The 21,615-nt window shown below is 40.8% G+C and overlaps 1 protein-coding gene and 1 non-coding gene across 3 annotated transcripts in view; both read left to right on the top strand.

The window, feature by feature from the left end:
• atp8a1 (ATPase phospholipid transporting 8A1) overlaps positions 1-21,615 on the top strand; it is a 208,567-nt gene that overhangs the window by 65,905 nt on the left and 121,047 nt on the right. For both annotated transcript variants that reach the window (XM_042341636.1, XM_042341647.1), the window contains 3 exons: positions 5,014-5,119; positions 14,120-14,202; positions 15,261-15,310. In XM_042341636.1, coding sequence (XP_042197570.1) covers positions 5,014-5,119; positions 14,120-14,202; positions 15,261-15,310 — 239 coding nt within the window. The remainder of the gene's footprint in view (positions 1-5,013; positions 5,120-14,119; positions 14,203-15,260; positions 15,311-21,615) is intronic.
• trnam-cau lies at positions 20,661-20,734 on the top strand. The gene has a single exon. It is a non-coding gene; the product is annotated as a tRNA-Met (tRNA).

Below are 21,615 nucleotides of genomic sequence, written 5' to 3'. Positions count from 1 at the left end.
GGTAATTGAATTTCTTTCCGATTTTTATATTTCAAAAGAAAACCTCAACTGGTCAATAGCAGCCCACTGCTGTTTGGAGTTCAAAGCGATATGGAATTCATATAGACAGTTAAATTACAAAGACACTGCATTTTGGGGACTGTCAGAATAATACGTTCTCAGCAGTCTTAAATGTGTAACACCCACATTGAAATATAATCGCATTGCTGTCTTGGTTGATATTTCCCATTATAATAATAGGAACAGGAGTAGGCCATTCAGCCCCTCGAACCTGTTCTGCTGGATCATGGCTGATGTGTACCTCAACTCCATCATGATGCTTATCCACAAACTTGCATTTAATATAGAACTGTAAAGGGTAGTTACTGTGTGTTTGTAGATGCATGAACGCAATTACAAGAAAATCATTTTCTCTTTTAAAATAACATCATATTTTCCAAATGTAAAATGGCATCTACTTTAGCTAATCCAGGGGTTTTGACTTAGGAATACCTTGCGTACATGAAGTTAACTCTTTCTAGCAGCTGGATCTAATCACTGAGCTACAAATGCCCAATCAAAAGGATATTTTTTTTTAAGAGAGTTTGAAGGCAGGGAAAGAAAGTCCAAGACAAAGTGGTATTTGGAAAGAATTCTAGAGAGCAAGGACAATATTCCCTGGAATAGAAGATGAGGGGAATAAGCCACAAACCAGAGTTAGATGAGTGGAGGGCTCTGGCAGGAAAGTAGAACTCAAATAATAGTAGCAAAGGGGGAAGTTGAAGGTTAGAATAAAGATCTTCAAGTACCGCAGGATTTTGAAGTTGATCTGTTGGGGCATGAGGAACCAGTGGAGCTTCTTGAGGAGCTTGGTTGTTATAGTGACATGGCTGAGGTTGAAGGAATGGAGAAATTCAGCTTGCATGTCCTTATTCCAGCATTATAGTTGATCCAATATGGTCTAAAAAATGCTTCATTTTTAATTATATATTCCTGTTTATTCAACTATTTTGTTAACTTTTCTTCTAATGAAAACATGTGTGTGTGGGTGGGAGGGTGAAGGTCTATGAAGGGATAATGTAGTTTGACAGCAATGTAATTTAATGGATTTGTCTGAAATGTCACAGAAGATGTCATCTGATGTGAAGATGACAAAAGTTTAAGTTTTCTCCCATTAACCTGACAAAACTGTTTAGTACCTGTTAGAAAGCAATGTTCTCCGTGGGCTGTTTGGAACAGAGCTTTGTTCCAGTTGTAAGTCAAAACCGAGCTAATTTTCTCATTAAACTTCCTGGCTGCAATGCAGTGTGCCATAGAGAATGTTTATTTCTTTGAGAATTGCAAATAGCTATTGTCCAGGTTGCTTCTGATATCTTGCTCGGAGAACTGCTCCTGTTTAAACCATGCATTTCAGCTCATTATTTGATCGTGGGATGTTGTAGTTTTTTTCCCCCCGTGGACTGGGAGTGCTTGTTACTGTCAGTGGGAAAGAAAATCCATTCACTAGCTCTGACATTGCCCAACTTGATAAGCACAAGTTAAATAGAGAGGTATGGGACAGTAATATACATAAAATCCTGCATATAGTCAAGATCAGTGATTCATTTAATTTTGATTCTTTGATTTGATACAGGGTAATGACGCATAACTTTTCGTTTGTCCAATTTAAAATTCCGATTTTGAATGTTGCTGAAATCTGGATGTTAGAATTATTTTAATTTTGTTCTCTATTTAACTGGATGTACTAATTCTGGTGAGAGATTAAAGCTGTTCAATTACTTAAATTTAGACACTTGTAGATTGTGATGAACATTTAGAAGCTAAGGGCAGTACAAGGAAAAAATGCATGTGATCGAAATTTACCAAATGTAGTTAGATTGTGTTTCTTGCCTCTTTGTCCTTCTGCAACACTATTACTCCAATCACCTCTACTTCAGCTGACAGAGTCTTCTGCCTGATGCTCCCACCATCCGCCATTCTGCCCTGTTTTCTGAAACTCCATCCTAGAGTTCCTCTGCCTCTCATCGCCTGCTTCCTTCCCACTGTTAAAACTAGCTTTAAGATCTATAGTTTTGACCGTGTTTTTGGTCACTTGTCTCTCTATCAGCTCAGTCTCCTAATCTGTGTGAAGCGCTTTGAGACGTCCTCCCAATGTGAAACGTGCTGCATAAATGTAAATTTTTGTCCTTGAGAAAACATTAAAAATAACCCGTCTCATATTTGGCAAATGAAAATAACAATGTAAAGTTGATCCAAAAGTTTGCATTGCAGTGAATAAACTCGGGAAGTACTCTTTTTCAGAAATCCTATGGAAAAACAGTTTTTGTTGTTTATCAACCATCATAAAACAGATGGATATTTGCTGCAAGCCTATATATGCTGTTGCTGATTCGGTCATTCAGTTTGCACAGCCTGAGGGATAGCAAAGCGATTGCATTAGAGTTTGCATTCTCATCCATGGCAAACTGGATCATTGGGGCACCTTATTATAAAACCAGTACATTTTAGAAAAATGCACATTTAACTGAGAAGAAACTAATTTTGCTGTATAGTCTGGTCATTATGAAGAAAATTCATTTTGAATTCTTTTTTGATATGTGCTCTCTGTTTGCATCATTTTTATTTGCACTGGGAGAAATACATTTTTTCAAAAAAATGCATGAAAAGCTGTCATCGCATTACTAGATCGTAAATAGCCTGAGGTGTGAGGAGGTGGTTTATAAATCAAGGCATTGGATTTATGACCCAGGGGTGAAAAATCCCATGAAAACTCTATTAAGCAGTTTACCATCTGAAGAAAACTAGCTTTGAAAGCTCATGAATATATATGCCTCAGTCTATCAACTATAGGATAAAAGAGTGTGGGAAAAGAGCAGGGTAATGGGATAAGTGAACTGCTCCAATGGATGAGCTAGCCAGAATGGCAGGGGCTAAATGGCTTCTTTTGTGCTTTGATTTCTCTGATTCTAATACAGTGCACAAAACTACTAATGAATGTACAAGGTTCAGTCACTTCAAGCTAGCCGGCTGGATGTGCACCTGCAGTGTGAAACCGGCTGTCACACCTCACTATAACACAGGTTGGGATTTTATAGATCCTGGCCACCACATTACAACAAGGCTCCACTGCATGGCTGCCTTTTACATTATTCCACAATCTTTGAGCGTTTTCCCTGTGGTAAATTACATAGAACTAATAGAGTAAGCAAAATAATAATATATAATAATGATCCTTGCATTTGATGTAGCACCTTATCACATCTTCAAAATGTCTAATATACAGAATATACTGTAAAGCGAATTGACTGTATATTTTGTGGCCGAAACAGTGAATACCTATGAAAGGAATGAAACAAAATGAAGATTGTCACTAAATCAAGGTGTCCGATGATGTTGTCAAAGCACTTTATAGGTGCATTTGATAGCTGTTTAATGCAAAGTAGACTATTAATTTGTGTCTGCATTTCCAAAGTTGTGAGCATTTACAGGATATACTATTCTAAAATGTGAGTAAAACCAAGTCTTACTGAAGGTAAAATCTTATGATTTGATCTGAGTAGCAGCTAAAAGCTAGGAGCCGTTGCTGCCTGCTAAATAAAATGCAGCCAACAATTGAATAAAGCAGCTGCCACAGTCTCCACCTCCTGCTTATTTATATTGAGTATCACAGGCTGGAGCGTGTGTAGCATAACTCATCTTAGCATTTAAGTGCCTTTGGTGAACTGCAGTTAAAGCTTGTAAATGGCGCTTTTCAGTATCTGTTTAAGGGTATAGAGAAAGGAACTGAAACAGGTAGAATGGCACAAACATATGTTCATATAGATAGCTATGCTCAAATTTCTAATTCTAACTGAAGTCCTAGTGTGCCCTATGATGTACAATTCAGCCTAACACTATTTTTATAATGCTGATTTTTTTTAGGTTTGTATGTAGATTTTAGCTCTTGTTTGATGCAATTACATGTGGGGCATCTGTCCTAGTGATGGACATGTAGTCCAGGTTCTGTATTCGAGCCCTGTTTCCCATTTGTGATGCAGATTTCTTGGTCGTCAGGCAGATTTATACTGTCCGACAACTAAGCAACAACATTTAGCATTTATAAAGCGCCTTCATGCCAGACAGTGTCTTGGAGAAAAATCTTCTAACCTAGCGAGGCAAAAAGGTGGAGAACAATGCACGTGCAACACAGACTAAATAGTTTTGACTGTGTTCTATTAAAACCGAGATCACAATGGCTTTTGAAAAGGAATTTCATAAAAGCTTCAGGAAAATACTAAAGAAAAGAGGAAAGTAGAAAGAAATAGAGAGATGAGAGAGGGAATAGTTGTCTCCAGTGGGGAAAGCTAGTGGGCCAAAAGGCTCCTTCTGTGCTGTAAAGTTTCTGATTTCAACAGATTCTACATTGAACTAAAAGGATTTTATTAGTTAATATTAGTACTACTGTTTGTTATTAATATTATTAATAACACTGTCCCACAAACAGTCATGAAGTGTCCAATTTTATTTGAGGGCCACCAGGAGAAACTCCCTTCTCTTTTTGAATCGTGCCATCGGATCTTTAACATCCAGGCAGAAGACCTTGGTTTGACATCTCCAACGGCACCTCCAACGATGCAGTGCTTCCCCCAGCAATGCATTGGAGAGTCACCTTAGATTATATGAGTTCAAAGTCCCTACAAAAAGCTAAAACCACAATCTTCTGACTCGGAGGCAAGAGTTGCTGCTAAATGAGCCAGGCTGACGTACAGTTTTTCAATTATCTATATTTTTTGTAACCCAAAGTAGACTGATTGAATTTTCAGTAGGCTTTTATTCTTAGTAAAAAAAATCAACATTTTATTGCAGTATGGACTATAGTAATCAAACAATAGTAAACACAGGTTCATTTTAAAAATAAATGCATGTGTTTTGGCTCTAGTTAGAGCATCTTTGTTGTTTTTAAGGGATGGGGGAAATTGATTGGTGTGAAAGGAATAGACAATATATTTTTTTCTGAACCATGTTGACCATGTTTTACTTCTATGAATTTTGTAGGTTACCGCACCAGTCATCCGCGAGTTTATTACGATGATGGCAGTCTGCCACACAGCAGTCCCTGAAAAACATGGAGACCAGATAATCTACCAAGCTTCTTCGCCAGGTGAGAGTGAATGCTGAAGAGATGATATTAATAATTAGGGTGTTTCTAAAATTTTAATCATTTTTTAAAAAAGCCTGTAAATTATAAAATGTGTAATTCATTAAACTAAATATCGCCAGAATATCGCCAGACTACGGCACTACATCACCCCTCACGCTGCTGAAACTCTGGTCCACGCCTTTATCACCTCAAGGCTGGACTATGGGAACTCTCTCCTCGCCGGCCTTCCCGGCACCTCCCTCCACAAGCTGCAGGTCATTCAGAACTCTGCAGCTCGTGTACTGTCCCGCACCAGGCTTCGCGACCACATCATTCCCACCCTCGCTCGCCTCGACTGGCTCCCCATCCCCAGAGGATCGAATTCAAGATCCTCATCCACACCTACAAGGCCATTCACGGCCTCGCTCCCTCCTACTTCTCCGACCTACTATCCCCCTACCTACCCGCCCGTACCCTCCGTTCCTCTGGCTCCGGTCTGCTCCACATCCCTCGCCCCAACCGCCCTACCATCGGTGGCCAGGCCTTCAGCCTCTCAGCCCCGAGGCTCTGGAACTCTATCCCCCAGTGCCTTCGCCGCCTCCTCCCTTTCCTCCTTCAAGGCCGGTCTCAAGACCTTTCTCTTTGACCGTGCCTTCAGCTCCCCTCTCGACTCTCTACCCCTTCCTCGCTCCCTCCCTTCCCTCCCCTCACCCTGACCATTTCCCCCCTGCTCGGGTCCTGACCCAACTGTACAGCGCCTTGGGACTTCCTCCCGACGTGAAAGGCGCTCAATAAATGGAATCTTGTTGTTGTTGTTGTTGTAACTTGCTGCAGTACAGCATAATACACATTTACATTTATAACATGCCTTTCATGTCAGGAGGATGTCCCAAGGCCCTGAACAGTCTAAGGTTTGCACCCGAGCTGAGGGTGGGAAGTAGGGCAATGAAACAACTGATAAATATCTGTACTATTGTGCTTTTGGCTGTCTTATCCTTTTTTCTCCCCTCCCCCACCTCCAGCCCAGTCCAGTTATCTATGCAAAGTGCTTGTGATGTCTTCCTGACATGAAAGGCATAATAATGTTCGTTGCACTATACAGATGGTAAATTTCCATTGTTGCTGCCATAATGTGTATTTGGATGCCTTGATGTGTACATAGATGACTTGATGGAGCTATCTACATGCATATCACGATGAAATAATAGGAGTGTTTCACTGTGTGAATTTGAAAGTAAATATTTGAGTTTTTTGCAATCTAGTCACTCTGCTACAGAGAAAATTGTTGGACAAAATACCATTTATTGCCGTGCTTTTTATGTAAAGTGTTCAGCAAGGTATATGATTCCACTATTACTCTGTTAAAACAGGAGATGGAATTGTGCCAGCTGTTATTTTACAATGATCTGACCTCTTTAATTAATCTAACTACCTTAGGCCATTCTGAGGACTGGAACTGCTTATCATGAGAATGCTTATGTTGTAGATTCATTACCTTCTGCTCACAAATAGTCACTACACTTTACAGTAAAAACCTTGTGAAGCACTTTGAGATGTATTGACAAATAATAAGACACTATATTAAATGCAAAGATTATTGTGCATTAATCATCTAAAAAAAAGTTTAAAAACTCCCCCCACTCCCTCTCGGCTGCCCTAGAGTCTTCCAAACTCCTGGCCCTCCTCTCACAATGACCTACCCTCTTTGGTCTCTATTCTCCACTACTCCCTCTCCTCCATCCTTGACTCCCTTGCCCCCCTCACCTCCTGAACCACTTCATATTCCCATAAATCCCCTGGTATACCAGTCATCTCCAATTCCTCAAGGCACAAGTGCATGCTACCAAACACACCTGGACCAAATCAAACCTAAAATAACAGCTGGCAAAATTCCATCTCCTGTTTTAACAGAATAATAGGGTGGCCTCAAATACCTTGCTGAAAACTTTACGTAAAAAACACAGCAATAAATGGTATTTTGCCCAACAATTTGTTCTGTAGCAGAGTGCTTAGATTGTAATAAACTCAAATTTTTACTTTGATCTGGCTTGACCACACCAAGACTTACGCCTCCACCAAATCATCCACCAAATTCCAAGATAATCTCAGAGACCAAGGACAATCCCAGGCTCCTCTTCTCCGCCACTAACCGCCTCCTCCACCCACCTTTCCATGCCTCGCCCATCCTCTCCTCCAATTTCAACTGCAAGGAGATGTTGGACTTCCTTGAATCGAAAATCGAGGGAATTTGTTCGGGTACCTCTGCCCTGTCTACTGCTTCCCCCTTGTCACCTCTCCCACACGCCCCGGCCCCCACCCATCCCTCCCTATACGCCTTCAACCCTGTCTCCCTCTCTTCCCTCACCTCTGTCATCTCAAAAATGTAGCCCACCACCTGCACCCTCGACCCCATCCGTACCCCTCTCTTCACCTCCCAGCTCCACCTCCTTGCCAATCTTTTCTAGTCCTGGATGAGAGCTAACTTGCTTCAGTTGAACGTCAACAAGACCGAGGCTCTCCTGATTGTCACTTGTCAGCACCTCCACACCTCAGACACTGACAGCATCACCATCCATGGTTGCACACTCCACCTCACTGAGCCAGTCCAGAACCTTGGCGTCTTGTTTGACCCTCAACTATTCTTTCTACCACACTTCTGTGCCATTATCAGCTCTGTCTTCCCCCACCTCCACAACATCACCCGGTTCCAGCACTGTCTCACACCACAGACCGCCGAACCCCGTGTATGTATTCATTACATCGAGGCTCGACTATGCAAACTCATTGCTTGTCGGCCTCCCCAACGCTTCCCTCCACAGGCTGTAGATTATCCAGAACTCTGCAGCCCATGCGTGTCCTCTCCCACACCAGACTCCGTGACCCTATCACCCCTCACCCTCGCCCGACTCCACTGGCTTCCCATCACACAGAGGATACAGTTCAAGATCCTGGTCCTCACCTTCAAACTCCAAAGCCCTCCATGTCCTTGCTCACCCCTACCTCTGCGACCTCCTAACCCCCTATCATCCTGCCCACTCCCTCGGCTCAGCAGGTTCCGGCCTGCTTTATGTCCCCCGCCTCGCTTTGGAATTCCATCCCATAGTCCCTTCGCCTCGCACCCTACCTTACCCCCTTCAAGGCATGTCTCAAGACCCTCCTTTCGACCGCGCCTTCAGTCACCCACCTACCTTTCTTGCGCTCCATCCTCCCCAGTGTCGACCCCCAGCTCGGGTCCAAATCCCTGACTGTCCAGCGCATTGGGACGTTCTCCCGACGGGAAAGGCACTGTACAAATATAATTTGTTGTTGTCTGCAAATCCAGATCAATAATATGTATAGGAAGCAGTCTAAGTTTGACTCTTTCTTGAGTTAATTTCTCTCTCTAAATTTATCTTTTTGAATCATTTTCTGTCTGACACGTTTTCTCTGATCCTCTGTGTCTATAATCGTGAACTGTACCTATCAAAAAAATTGTTTCATAAATAACCTTTGCTTTGGCAGTTGAAGGTCGCTGGCTAAATCATATCCTGGGAACATCGTGTGATTGCATGCACGCAACTCACACCTCTACATTGGAACCTGATGCCTCCAGTCAGGCTACATTCCACTGTAGATGTGTGTTAATGATAGGAAGAAGGATTTGAACTATGGTATAGGAATAGAAATGGAAAGACAGTGAAAAGAGTGTAAAGGTTGAAAACAGGAAGTGCTGACCTACTCCTAGCCGAGTTACAAACTATTTTTGGCCCCAGAGGAAGTGCAAGAAACCTTTGGGGACAGATTTCAGGCCGTCAGTTTTAAATAGGACCTGTCAGTGCAGCTGATTGACCATATGGAATAGCAATTGGTATTAAATTACTTTTTGCTTATTATTTCCAAATTCCACACAAATACTCACATCTAAGAGAGAATTCCCCTTTCTATTATAACCCAGTATGATATAAACATTTTAAGTTGCCGAAACAGTTACTGGCTCAAAGTACCTCCTATCAATTATTGAAACATAACCTTCAATCCATGTAATATTTACCAAATATTGTTATTTTTTTTCTTTCAATAATATATATCATTGTTACAGGAATGAGAACATAATACAAGATTTGGTGCAAAATTATTTTCTCCACTCCTCTGTTTGCCATCTACCATTTATAAGGTGTAGGAGTGGGGTTGCTCCGAGCCACTTGACAAGCATTACAAATTCCTTGACGTAACATGGTATTTTCCTCACACGTATAAATAAGTCATGATGCATTTATAATTTAAATGTATTCAGAATTTAAAATGTGTAGAGTTATTTATAAGTCCAGAGTGAATAATCTGCTAAATTTAGCAAACGATAGCCACCACATCTCAATGGTTTTGTTTTATTTAGCAAAGGGAGCAGGATAACCCCTGTGACCTTTCTTGCCCGGGAGCAGTGGATGGTTGGCATGGGTGGGAGACCTAACGAAAGGGCTTTGCCTCGGCTCCTCTGGACAATGAATGTACATACTGGTGCCTGGATATCATTTGGGGCTTTCCCTCCCTTTGCCTGGTCTCCTCGTCCCCTCCGTTCCACCGTGGCCGTGCCTTCCGCCACGACACCTCAAAACTCTGGAACTCTCTCTCTCAATCCCTCTGCCTTGCCCCCTCCCTCCCCACTTCAAATCCTGTCTAAAGACCATCCTTTTTGATGGTGCTTACGATCACCTCCCCACTTCTCCCCTTGGCTCTCTGTCAGACTCCACCACTGTCAAGCAATCCGGGACACTACCCAGCCTGAAGGGCGCTCAACAAAAGCAAGTTGTTGTTTTTGGTCTCCATTAGCAATACCTTACTGCAATTTGGCTGAGTTTGCAAACTAGACGGTGAGCAGCTATGAGTGTGACCAACTTCATTGTACGTACAAAGTGATAAGGTGCTATATCAAATGCAAATATAATTATCGCTCCACTATGTTGTAGGTTAGCATTTGTTTTCTTTTTCTTTTTTAGTAAAACTGAAACGTTTCAGATGTAATACATCAATTTAAATTCTGATGCTCAGATAGGTGATTTAAAATCTGGAAGAGAGTTTCAGTAATAAAGCCCAATAATCTCTGCAGAGGACAACAAAGAAAAGATGGTTTCTCCGGTCAGTCATTGATGATGATAATCCTTGCATTTGATATTGTGCTTTATCACATTATCAAAACATCTCAAACCACTTCACAGGATTTACTGTAAATTGTAGTGACTGTGTGTTTGTAGATGACTATGAAAGCTAATTTGCACATAGCAGTGCCTCACAAGCAGCCATGAAGTGAATGATCAGTTTTATCTGAGGAATTTTTGGTCAGGACACTTTTTGAATACTGCCATGTGGGATCTTTAACGTCCACCTGACAAAACTTCAGTTTAACGTCTCACCAAAATATTAGCAACTGAAACAATGCAATGATCCCCCAGTAATACGCCTAGACTATGAATTCAGAGTCCCAACGTGGGCTTGAAACCCATAATCTTCTGACTCAGAACAAGAGTGCTATCAACTAAACTAGGCTAACACACAATGAGCCTAGATCCTGGTCCTGTGAGTTAGGTTTTATTGTGTACAAATGTGCTTGCGATTGTATATTTTTATAAATTAAGTTGCCAAATTGCCAGATGTTTTGGCTTTGTTTCAAAAATCACCTCAACTAAAACACTTTAGCAACCAAAATCAGAACCGGTAAATATAAATGAGGGACCACAAAGAAAGCTACATCTGGGTAGTTTGTTTTACATAAGGAAAGAGATTAAGTGGTAGAACCTTACATATGGTAGATTAATTTTATCAAGTGACATACTGTTTGAATAGCTTCCATAGTAAACGAGGATTGGGAGAGAAATGACTACCTTCATGCAGTGTTGCTCATGTTGTATAATAAGGAACATGTGCACATTTTAGCTTGGAATATGAAATTTCAACTCCATTTTCAGCTCTGCAGTGTTTTTGTGGAGACTGATCGAATTGTCCCACACAGTTCATAACCTTTTGGGTTAGCCAGTATTGTGGCCTTGTTTATCTGACCAACATTGCTTTATTAACAATGCTTGCAAGCTCTCTTGATGGCATGTCTTGTATAAAACAGGATCACATTGTTTTCCAATTTGAACAAAGTCCTTCATCTTTCAGATTTCCATTTTTCAGTTGATTTGCTGGTTTGTGATTTTATTTGTATGATGCGTTATTTTCTTACCTGCTCCCAGCCTGGTCATTTTGATGAGATTAATGTATTCCCATTTGTCACTGGTAAATTTCTTAAACTCTGCTTGGATGGTTTCAAATTACATCTGTGTTTTTGGGGAGAGCGTGGTGGAAGGGACGTTTGGGTTACTTGTGCTAAACATTTCCCTGAGCAGTCTTTCTGCTCTTTCATTCCCTACCTCGAGATGTACGATTCTGTCCCTCGAAGAGTTCCCTCTACTGGACGGCTAGTTTTTCAGTGTTCATACATTTAACACAAATTTTCTCCAAATTAAAGTAATAAATTAAGACAAGTTTATGCCATGTTGAATTTCACAATAAAAATTTGTTTTGGAATTCTTAAACTCAGCTATTTACATTTTCTGTAAAATTCCCCCCAAAAGGACTTGGGATTTGGAAAATATGCTATTTTGTTTCCCTACAAAATACAGTCATTACACTTTGCAGTTTAAATCCTATGAAGCACTTTGAAATGTCCACCCAATATGAAAAAAATAATTCCTGCATCTGATATACTACAACAACAAAATTACATTTGTTTAGCGGGAGGACGTCCCAAGGCGCTGGACAATCAGTGTTTCACATTGGGAAGACCATATTACCACAAAAGAGAGCAGAGCCTTTTACATTGGGAAGACAAAGTGCTTCACAGGAAAATTTATTGATGGTAATTTCCAGTGGAAAAGCACTATATCAATCTTGCATTTTGATACAGTGCATTATCCTGTCGTTGAGAAGTCTCAAAGCGCTTCACAGGATTTACTGTGCAATGTAATGACTGTATTTTTGGACGATTATTATTTTGTTGTCATAGGAAAGAATATTAGATCCACAAATCATGCAAAACAAAATCCAACAACTTGCACTTAAATAGCACATTTCATAAATTATGAACATCTCAAAGGGATTCAACATGTAACTGATGATGATTCTCCAGTAATGTTGAGTTCCGTGATCCGCTTGCTGTAGTGACACTTCTTGCAATTCTTCTGCCCTTGATGTTCTGAATATTTGCTGTGCAAGGATGTATGTTAAAAAAAAGTCTTTAATTGAAAAGCATATAGTTGACAGCACTTTGCTGTTGTACCTTCCAGTGTCCATTCCTTGTATTTGTTTTCTTTGACATGCTTTACACAACTCAGTGTTTTATTTCCTTTACTGCTCTGCTCTATTGTGTGGTAATGAAGTACAGTACTCACCAAGCCAGTCAGGAACCTGGGTGTCTTGTTCGACCCTCAACTGTCTTTTCTCCCCCACATTCAAGCCATGACCCGCTCTGCCTTCCCTCACCTCCATAACATCACCCGACTCTGCCACTACCTCACCCCTCAGGTCACTGAAACTTGTCCATGCCTTCATCACCTCCAGGCTCCACTCTGCAAACCCCCTGCTTGTCGTCCTTCCCAACTCCTCCCTCCACAGGCTGCAGATAATCCAGAACTCTGCAGCCCGTGTCCTCTCCCGCACCAAATTCCGTGACCCCATCTCCCCCATTCTCTCCCGACTCCATTGGCTCCCTATCCTTCAGAGGATCCAGTTCAAGATCCTGGTCCTCACATACAATGTCCTCCATGGCCTTTCCCCACCCTACCTCTGCGAACTCCTAACCCCCTACCAACCCACCAGTTCCCTCCACTCAGCCGGCTCTGTCCTGCTCCACGTCCGACCCACCCGCCCCACCATTGGCGGGAGAGCCTTCAGCCACTCTGCCCCCAACCTCTGTTATTCCATTCCCCAGTCACTCCGCCTCGTCCCCTCCTTCAAGTCTCGCCTCAAGACCCTCCTCTTCGACCATGGCATCGGCCACCCCCCTTACCTCCCCAAACCCAACTCGGGTCTGAAATGCTGTACTCTGTCCAGCGCCTTGGGACGTCCTCCTGACGTGAAAGACACTATACAAATGTAATCTTGTTGTTGTTCAAATCCTGTCAACCATTCATCTGTTCTCCTACTTAAAAGTGTCTCTTCCTTTTATTTATTTCTTTGTTTGTTTCCTACTTTTAATATTAACATCCATTACCTTAAGAATTGTAATGTTAATTGCCATTTGTGAGATAAAGTCAAGAGAACTCAACAAGACTTTTATCCCTTTTTTTAATGTCCTGCTTTCGGCAGTGCGCATTATCTGGAAAAGTAGTTAGTTGCTGCTTTCAATACCTTTGAGATCATTTTGTTAATCATGTAAACAGTTACATAGGGCCACTGGTCTGATCACACCTGCCATTTGGATTGCCTATTTGTTGATCACCACCCTTTGTTCTTCATTGTTTACCCAATTTGTTATCCACTTTAGAACTTCCTCCTGGACTTTACTACTTATAGTCAAAACTACTTTTACTACTTATAGTAAACTTTACTTATTTGGGTTGCAACCTTTCTACTACCAAAGCAACACCACGACACTTGCAAATTAAGACTCTTACCTATCATTTCTTTAATATTAAAATCTGGATATTTGACAGTATAATGGGCAGATTTGGTTTATTTCTGTAACATCTTACTATATTTTGTAATCCAATATTTGTAACTTATATTTGGCACTTACACAATTTGAAACACTGACAATTATAATAATTATTATAATAATCCTTGCAATTGATAGTGTGTCTCATGCCGGGAGGAAGTCTCAAAGTTCTTCACAGGATTTACCGTAAAATGCACTGACTGTATCTTGTAAGCGAATACCAAGTCATAATTTGACAGATTTGCAGTGCACTGAAACTGTTGATTTGCACTATTATAATAGTTTCTGTAAGATTTTATGTTTTATCAATTGAAGAAATCCTGATACTTAATGGGAATGTTACCTTACAGATGAAGGAGCATTGGTAAATGCAGCAAAGGAATTGGGCTTTGTCTTCAGTGGCCGAACACCAGATTCAGTCTTTATAGAATGTGTAAGTACCTTTCTAACTTAAGAGTTTAGAATCCAAATCTTCCCTTGAAGCTGATGTATTTTCTTTTGATTTAAGCCTACGGCTTCATTGGTTCTTGGATTGTCTAAATAGTCTATCTCGCTTTCTATCCCTCATTATTTTATAGACTTAAATCATGACCTCCCACCTCTTCTTTGCTTACGTGAGTCACTAAAACATTAAGAAAGACCTTAGGCCCATCAAGCCTGGTCCTCCACAATTAGATAAACTTCAGTTTACCAACCTGTCTATCTCAAGGGAAATGCTGATATTCCCGATTCCCAAAGGTAATCAAAATCTCTTCAACCCCACCCCTTCCCCAAATATTCATCGGTTTATCCCCATTTCCAAATAATCAAACCTGGCCTCTCTCCCTTCTTAGTCAACATTCTCCTGACCTTGAGCCCAGCAACACAGAAATCACTGTGTCCTATGCAATATTACATAGAATTACATACAACATGACAAGAATGGTAGCAGGTTATTCAGCCCAACTAGTTGCAGTGGTGTTGAAACTCCACATGAACCGCCACCTCCCTTATACACCTCCGATGCGCCTCTCATTCACTACTTTCCTGCTCCCTCTAGTACCACTTTCCAATCCCCTCATGTACCTCTCTCATATTCCCTTTTCCCTGATGTGTGCACATTTCTGACCATCTCTATATCCTCCAATAGACTTTTCAAACAGATGCTTCTTTGAAAGTAAATTGACCCAGCACCATCCACATTGAAAATGTTACTAATAATGAAGCAGTTTGAATGCAATTGGATCTACTTCTAAAAAAGAAATCAGATTTGATCCCTGCCACATCCAGTGAAATGCATCGAATTCTGAACCAAAACTTCTGACACTTTTTCAGATTGCAGAGTCGAGATTTATAAGATTTAAATTGGCATAATTTGTTTTGAGTGGCTAGGTCAATATCTGTACAACTTCTCTTTAAAGGTCATGAGATTTATCAAGGGGAAAGTAACTACAAAGCACAGATGAATGGGTTCTGTTTGGTGATTTTAATGAGGTCTTTTCCTCCATACAGCTTCAGCATGAAGAAAAATATGAACTGCTCAACGTCCTGGAATTTACAAGGTAACATTTACCAATATTCTTGAATTACTGTATTTAAAAGTTGTAACACTCATGTGGAATGGCAGCATTGGAAATAAAATATTTTCTGTTGAGATGGATGAGTTTTACTAAGATCCGTCTGCTAGGATGTGTGATGTTATTTTCAGAAAGTGTAAAGTTATTATCAAATCCTAGTTTTTAAAATAAGTTGCAGGAAGACTTTTCCTGTCTTGTTTACAATTGATCCTTTTTACGAATTATCACAAATTTTAAGATGAGCTTTTTTAACACCATGAAGTTGTGGGTGTTGTGAGGCACCTGGGAAACCAGCCTTGATAGCTTTGTGGTACATAAAACTCAATCATTACTCTTCAGTGCGTTTCTGGAACCGGGTTAAACATAATAAAGATAAAGCATTCTTCACTAACTTCATTTAACAATATCCAAATGAGGTAAAAATAATAATCCTTGCATTTGATATAGCACCTTATCACGTCTTTGAAACGTCTCCACTTTGTTGCCCCTAACGGTTTCTCCTCCAGCCCCCGCACTGTGACATCTGGCATCCCCCAGGGCTCTGTCCTTGGCCCTCTCCTCTTTAATATCTATATGCTCCCCTTGGTGACATCATCCGCAGACATGGGGTCACCTTCCACATGTATGCGGATGACACCCAACTCTATCTTTCTGCCTCCACCCTCAACTCCAGGACCACTGCTGCCCTGACAGACTCTGTCGGACATCAAGTCCTGGATGAGGGCAAATTTCCTACAGTTGAATGTGAACAAGACTGAGGCCCTCCTGATTGTTTGACCCTCAACTGTCTTTTCTCCCCCACATCCAAGCCATGACCTGCTCTGCCTTCCCTCACCTCCGTAACATCGCCCGACTCTGCCACTACCTCACCCCTCAGGCCACTGAAACTCTTGTTCATGCCTTCATCACCTCCAGGCTCGACTATGCAAACGCCCTGCTTGTCGGCCTTACGAACTCCTCCACAGGCTGCAGATAATCCAGAACTCTGCAGCCCGTGTCTCCTCCCGCACCAAACTCCATGACCCCATGACCACCACTCTCACCCGACTCCATTGGCTCCCTATCCTTTAGAGAATCCAGTTCAAGATCCTGGTCCTCACATGCAAAGCCCTCCATGGCCTCGCCCCACCCTACCTCTGCAAACTCCTAACCCTCTACCAACCCGTCCGTTCCCTCCGCTCAGCCGGCTCTGGCCTGCTCCACGTTCCCCGACCCACCCGCCCCACCATTGGCGGGAGAGCCCTCAGCCAGAAATGAGAGGTACTGAAATGTTGCAGAAAACCATCCTAAAACATTGTCAAATATTCCCCCATTTTTGTGTGTGGACGTGGGGGCTGGTGTGTTTGGAGGCACAATCTAACAACTTGCCCAATATATTTAGGGTTTTCTACCCATTGTCCAGTGAACAGACAGAGCACATCACAAAAAATACTGGAGGAAGAACGGTTAAGAAATCAACATCACCAGCACTGACTGGTCCTGCATTTTCTTTACTTGAACTAGCACAGGACTTGAGCGATCATCACGCAGTTACCTAAGTCCTGTGGAGTCCTGTAGCGCAGTGGTTAGAGCACTCGCTTTGCAAGCGAGACACCTGGGTTCAATTCCAGGCAGGGCGAAACCTTGGGCAAGTTTCCTTACTCCACACACTAATAATAATAAAAACAAAAACAATAATAAATTGGTCATTTTCAATCCACGACTGTTTGTGGGAAAATGCTGTGCACAATTGGCTGCCCTGTTTCGCCCACAAAATATACAGTCAATTCACTTTACAGCATATTCTGTGAAGCGCTTTGAGATGTCTAGAAGACGAAAGCGCTATATCAAATGCAAGGATTATTATTATATATTATAATAAACCATTTTCATATTTCCATGTACCATGAAACCATCATTCCTTTATTTATCTTCCTTTGCATACGTCTAAGTTAGAGAGGAGGTGTTTTTATTGTCAAATCATAGAATTTACAGTTTTCCAAAAGAGCTACACTTTTCTTATACCCCTTAATATTTCGATTTTTCAAATATTTGTTCAATTCCCATTTTTTTAAAAAAAATTCTGCTTCAGGTACTTTTTTAGGTCCCAATATTCTTGTGTAAAATAATTTGGGGCTTTCTATGTGATTAGTACCAAGTTCATCTGTGAATTTTGAACATTGCTTTGCGTTGTGTGTGTGTGTATAATTGTTTGTTTGCCTTAAATATATGGATTAGACTGATTTTAATTGATGTTTGGAAATGGCTTGTAGAATATTTATTTCAGGATTCCCATTTGGCAGGCGGTAGACTGTTTGAGTGCTACTTACTGCGCAGCATTAAATCAAGTATTGATAAAATACCCTGGGCTTCTGTTTGCAGCAATCCTCATACATTACAAAAGACTGGACTTGGCAACTGTAAATCTCTCTGCAAACAGCTTTTCCTCCCGCCCTTGCCATCTGCAACGTACTCCATCCTTGGTCCCCTTCTTTTCTTTATTTACATGCTGATGTAAATCAGTGTGGTCATCCACAGTCACAGAATCAATGTTACAGTGCACTACCCTGTATAAAGTGTGCTATATATAAGAAAAGTTGTTATAAATCGGGGTAGTTTGGTTGGTGACTCCACAATGGCTGGAGTGCACTACACAGGCCTTTCTCCTCTTCCTAGTCCCAATTAGTCAGTCTCTAATGGTGTGTAGGCTATGCTGAGAATGAAGAAAGATTATCTACTACTTTGACTTGAAGCATCCTCTAAGCATTAGGTTCCCCCTATACATCTCCAAAAGCCTCCCCAGAGAGCTGGTGGAATAAGCTGTGAAATCAGTAATGATAAAAAAACAAAACTGAAGAGCTATAAGTGAGTTCTGCTTGTACACAGCACAGGGAACAGGGAGCCATGCGTGACCTGCCTTTACGCAGTGCGGGAGCTATTTGGGGGATGTCTCCTAATGTCATAGCATTAATAATTTGTTCAGGCAGGTTGTCTCATTTCATTGTTTACTCAATGCTTTTGTACTATTATGTGTCTCGATCTGCTGGTAAATGAATTTGTAGCAAGAACACTCAACAAGGTAATCTTACTTTTCCATTAGAATTGCCTCAAGATGATGATTTGCGCTGATGGTACTGCATTCCCCGTTAGCAACCTTTCCTCCTCGAGCTATGTTTCAGGAGGTCACTTCTTCTGCACATTCCAAGGCTGTATCTGCTAAGGTCTGATTGTGAAAAGAAAATTGCGCATTTTTCTCGTTGCCTTAAACACGTGTTTAGGGAAATGATCACAGTGGCACAAATGCAGTTTTCCAATAATTCTCATTATCTATAGCATATTAAGATTTCTATAGGTTAAAAATCTCAAGAATTAATTTACTGTGTCCTGTATGAAATCTGTAGTAGGAGCAGAAATTTTTAATTTAAAATGCTTATACATTGGAAAGTTGGAAAAATACCTTTTCTGAGCTCAAGTATGCTGAGCTCTTCTTGAATATTGCTATGATGGAGCATGAAACATTCACACTTGAGGGTAGTTTGATCTGGTTGCATTGTGAAAAATTCAGACATAGATAATAATAATAATCCTTGCATTTGATATAGCACCTTATGATGTCTTCAAGACATCTCAAAGTGCTTTGCAGAATATACTGTAAAGTGAATTGACTGTATATTTTGTGGGTGATGCTTGATTTTAAATTATTCCAGTCATTTGTTCATTTCATGGATGTTTGTAGGTTAACATCACATTGCGTCTGTAAGATCACGTTGACTTGACCATATTTGACTTCTTCCTGTGTACTGTGCAGTGGAACATGCTATTGTTTTTTACTCTTTATCATTTGCAATGCTGTGTGCAAATTGGCTGCCACATTTGTCTACAAATACCATTGCAGTAAACTTTGCAGTAAATCCTGTGAAGTAATTTAAGAGTATCACATGCAAGGGTTATTAATTACCTGACAAATCTGTGATTTGGTCTGGTTAGCAAGATCCTTTGCCAATCTGAAGTGAAATGGAAAAGCAACATAAGTATATTTAGCGATTATTTTGCCACACTATATGTCCAAGCTGTACGGCGGACGTCTGCATTTTATTTTACAAATAATGGGGTCTAATACGTCACAATTCATCAATATAAAATCCTGCACAAACCCAATCTCTCTCATGACAACCCACTTGGATAAACGCTGGTCACCTGTTTGAAAGCCTAGTCACTGCAATCCAACTTCACGGAGTCAGAAATAAAATGATGTCTGAACAGAATTCCAACAAATTGGGGTTGGGAGTATTCGGATTGGTAGCTACAGGAATGTGTACTTATAAATCCTTTTGTAAATTGTCATATATTAGATTCCATTGTTTCAAAAGGCTCAAGGAAATCATTTTGTTAGGTAGCTAAGCAATAACCTCCAAAGTTGCCTTAGATTTTAAAAAATCGCTAGTGGATTTACAGTAATAGTATTGCAATGGGTATTGATTTGCAGCAACCATTACTTTGTCATTGATGAATGGACGCTCCATTGACACTGTGGGGATCTGAGAAACAAATGGGTGCAGGAGGTTTAATCTGTGTAGGAAACCCAGTGGCGTATAACAAACTGAAGATGAACAATTTATTTAACTTTCTGGTATTGTTCAAAATAGCTCTGCTCTGGATAGACGAGGCCAAGGCTATAAAATGTAATCAACCAGTTAGGTGAGGGATGAAGGAAAGTCAGATTAAGTTTTTCTTACAAAGGAATTGAAGATTAAGCATTAGCGAGAGAGAATCAATATCCTTCATTGTGCAATTTTCTTTTTTAAAAAAAAACTTCTGCAGCATGACAGAGATGTTTAAGTTGTGAACTTTGGGGGAATGGGAACAAAGTGCTGTTGCTGCTGAACTACGGACCGTAAATGCTGTTTATGATGCATTTCATTGCTTAAAGATGAGCATTCTGTGGCCCTATTAGAATGGTATTCCAAGAACATGCTGAAACTGCTTGCTGCAGAGCTCGAGATGCCTAACCTTGAATGGTCTCCAGAGATGATTCCCTTCAAGCCCTGGCACAGTGAGGAAAACAGCGGGTCAGGCTATTCACGTTTTTGGAATGTTATCTGAAAGTGGTATGAGTTTCAAAAGTACAAGTTCATCAATTTCACACAGGAAGCCTTGGGTAACTCAAAATAAGTATTTAGTTGATAGATCTCAACCAAGCCTAGCTGGTAGCCTGATACCCCCTGAGTCAGAACATTGTGGGTTCAAGCTCAATCTCGGGAATTTAAGGTCATACTTTAGGTGAGGTGCTAGGGTGTCCTGTATTGCCAGAAGTGATGTCCTTTGGATGAGAAATTAAAACATCTTGCAGCTGTAGCTCATCCTGTAACTCAGTGGTTAGAGCACTCACCTCATAAGCGAGAGACCTGGGTTCAATTCCCAGCAGGGAGAAACGTTGGGCAAGTTTCCTTACTCCACATGCCTCTGTTTACCTAGCAGTAAGTAGGAACCCGGTTGTTAGTCAATTGGCGGATCACTTTTCTGGGGGTAATAATTCCTTCAAAAAAATTGGTCACTCCATCCATGACTGCTTGTGGAACACTGCTGTGCGCAATTGGCTGCTGAGTTTCGCCCACAAATATACAGTGAATTCACTTTACAGTATATTCTGTGAAGCGCCTTGAGACGACTCGAAGACGAGATAAGATGCTGCATCAAATGCAAGGATTAGTATTATTACTATCTGCCATTTCAAGTGAACGTTAACATTATAAATCCAATGGCATTATTCAAAAAGATTAAAACATACTTACAAGGGCTGCACTGATGGTTAAATTTGCTTTAAGCAATCGTATAAAAAGATCTAACCGATGTGGAATGCTAACTTGTGGTACTGTGACGTGGTAGGACACCCAGTATCCTCTGAGCAATGACTTGCTCGTGCCAGCTGATGAGTTTTTTAATAATAATAATCCTTGCATTTGATATAAAACCTAATCATGTCTTCGCAATGTCTCAAATATACTGTGACGTGAATTGACTGTATATTTTGTGGGCTGATGTGACAGAGATCAATGACCCTCTGGGTTATAACCACAGAATGAGGGATGGATGACTTTCAGGTTAGGAACCGATCAAAAGAGACCATGGTGAAAAAATGAGTTTCTACAGAACCGATTGTAATCCCCTCCTTTTTTATATTTATATTATATGGTAGTGTTGAACTCAAAAACAGTATCTGCTTCCTAAATTCCTTTCATTAATCTTTCAAATCCATAATATAATTATTACGATCCTGAGTTGGTACAGACTGGATTGACTGAATGATCTCA

The sequence above is a fragment of the Callorhinchus milii genome, unplaced genomic scaffold (genome assembly GCF_018977255.1).
Source record: "Callorhinchus milii isolate IMCB2004 unplaced genomic scaffold, IMCB_Cmil_1.0 Scaffold1, whole genome shotgun sequence".
In the NCBI taxonomy this organism is placed as follows: Eukaryota; Metazoa; Chordata; class Chondrichthyes; order Chimaeriformes; family Callorhinchidae; genus Callorhinchus; species Callorhinchus milii.
The sequence above is the reverse complement of the archived record's forward strand: the minus strand, read 5'-3'. Positions and strand labels throughout refer to the sequence as shown.